This window comes from Nansenia antarctica (assembly GCF_963989245.1).
Source record: "Nansenia antarctica genome assembly, chromosome: 6".
Lineage (NCBI taxonomy): Eukaryota > Metazoa > Chordata > Actinopteri > Argentiniformes > Microstomatidae > Nansenia > Nansenia antarctica.
In genome coordinates this window covers 2133649-2135956 of record NC_137676.1, presented here as the reverse complement: position 1 = coordinate 2135956, position 2308 = coordinate 2133649, and the positions used below count along the sequence as shown (strand labels likewise).

The 2308-nt window shown below is 47.9% G+C and overlaps 1 protein-coding gene across 1 annotated transcript in view; it reads left to right on the top strand.

Moving 5' to 3' along the window:
* The window catches only part of adgb (androglobin), a gene marked incomplete at both ends in the record, with an annotated part of 120759 nt that overhangs the window by 27831 nt on the left and 90620 nt on the right, over positions 1-2308 (top strand). Inside the window, 1 exon segment of the mRNA XM_080533482.1 lies at positions 1526-1696. Within this exon segment, the coding sequence (XP_080389608.1) occupies positions 1526-1696 (171 nt within the window).

The window sequence follows — 2308 nt, the reverse complement described above, 5'->3', positions numbered from 1 at the left end:
GTGTATAGTGTAGTGTGTATAGTGTGTGTAGTGTAGTGTGTATAGTGTAGTGTGTGTAGTGTAGTGTGTATAGGGTGTGTAGTGTAGTGTGTGTATAGTGTAGTGTAGTGTGTATAGTGTAGTGTGTGTAGTGTAGTGTGTATAGTGTGTGTAGTGTAGTGTGTGTATAGTGTAGTGTAGTGTGTATAGTGTAGTGTAGTGTAGTGTGTGTATAGTGTAGTGTAGTGTGTGTAGTGTAGTGTGTGTAGTGTGTGTAGTGTAGTGTGTGTATAGTGTAGTGTGTGTAGTGTAGTGTGTGTAGTGTAGTGAGTGTAGTGTAGTGTAGTGTGTATAGTGTGTGTAGTGTAGTGTAGTGTGTGTAGTGTAGTGTGTATAGTGTGTGTAGTGTAGTGTAGTGTGTGTAGTGTGTGTAGTGTGTGTAGTGTGTGTAGTGTGTGTAGTGTGTATAGTGTAGTGTGTATAGTGTAGTGTAGTGTGTATAGTGTAGTGTGTATAGTGTAGTGTGTATAGTGTAGTGTAGTGTAGTGTGTATAGTGTAGTGTAGTGTAGTGTGTATAGTGTAGTGTAGTGTGTAGTGTGTGTAGTGTGTATAGTGTAGTGTAGTGTGTATAGTGTAGTGTGTGTAGTGTGTGTAGTGTAGTGTGTATAGTGTAGTGTGTAGTGTGTGTAGTGTAGTGTGTAGTGTAGTGTGTATAGTGTAGTGTAGTGTGTAGTGTAGTGTGTATAGTGTAGTGTAGTGTGTAGTGTAGTGTAGTGTAGTGTAGTGTAGTGTGTGTAGTGTAGTGTGTGTATAGTGTGTGTAGTATAGTGTAGTGTGTATAGTGTGTGTAGTGTAGTGTAGTGTGTGTAGTGTAGTGTGTGTAGTGTAGTGTGTGTAGTGTAGTGTGTGTAGTGTAGTGTAGTGTGTGTAGTGTAGTGTGTGTAGTGTAGTGTGTGTAGTGTGTGTAGTGTAGTGTGTGTAGTGTAGTGTAGTGTGTGTAGTGTAGTGTGTGTAGTGTAGTGTGTGTAGTGTGTGTAGTGTGTGTAGTGTAGTGTAGTGTAGTGTGTGTAGTGTAGTGTGTGTAGTGTAGTGTGTGTAGTGTAGTGTGTGTAGTGTAGTGTAGTGTGTGTAGTGTAGTGTGTGTAGTGTAGTGTGTGTAGTGTGTGTAGTGTAGTGTAGTGTGTGTAGTGTAGTGTGTGTAGTGTAGTGTGTATAGTGTAGTGTGTATAGTGTAGTGTAGTGTGTGTAGTGTAGTGTGTATAGTGTAGTATAGTGTAGTGTGTAGTGTGTGTAGTGTAGTGTGTATAGTGTAGTATAGTGTAGTGTGTATAGTGTAGTGTAGTGTGTGTAGTGTAGTGTGTATAGTGTAGTATAGTGTAGTGTGTAGTGTGTGTAGTGTAGTGTGTGTAGTGTCTATCTATACTCACTGTGTTCTGGAAGGTTCCAGGCAGGATACGATAGTGTGTAGTGTGTAGTGTGTAGTGTGTGTAGTGTAGTGTGTGTAGTGTCTATCTATACTCACTGTGTTCTGGACGTTCCAGGCAGCCTGGTCTGAGCGTCTCCGTGGTTACGGGCTGCCCTGGCTGTGCAGCCACCCGCTGGTGGTGACCCGCACGCGAGACTGCCCCCTGGTGGCCCCGCCCTGCCCCCCCGCCCTGCCCCGCTGGAAGCTGGTCCGCCCCCGCAAGGACAGCACCGCCACGGACCAGCCCCCGGGTGAGAGAGGGATGGGGGGGGGGGGGGAGGGGGGAGAGCACCGCCACGGACCAGCCCCCGGGTGAGAGAGGGATGGGGAGGGGGGAGAGCACCGCCACGGACCAGCCCCCGGGTGAGAGAGGGAGGGGGGAGGGGAGGGGGGAGTGCACCGCCACGGACCAGCCCCCTGGTGAGAGAGGGAGGGGGGGGGTCAGAGTGGAAGTGATTGCAGGTAAAGGGGTCATCGTTAACATCAGGACAGTGACTGACATAAGAGGAAGATGAAAAGTGGAAGTGTGTGTGTGTGTGTGTGTGTGTGTGGGTGTGTGGGTGGGTGGTGTGTGTGTGTGTGTGTGTGTGTGGGTGTGGGTGTGTGGGTGGGTGGGTGTGTGTGTGTGTGGGTGTGTGGGTGGGTGTGTGTGTGTGTGTGTGTGGGGGGGGGGGGGGGGGGGGGGTGTTTGGCTGCACCTGACAACAGGTCCTAAGTCAGAAGTGCAACACTTGATTCTCTCTCTCTTCAAATTAAAAAACAGGTCAGGAATTCTCCTCAGAAATTCTCGACTCCGATCTTAACTTCAGCCTCCTACCACCTGAAAAAACTAAACAAGAATGAGAGGTTTCATGTCCAAACAA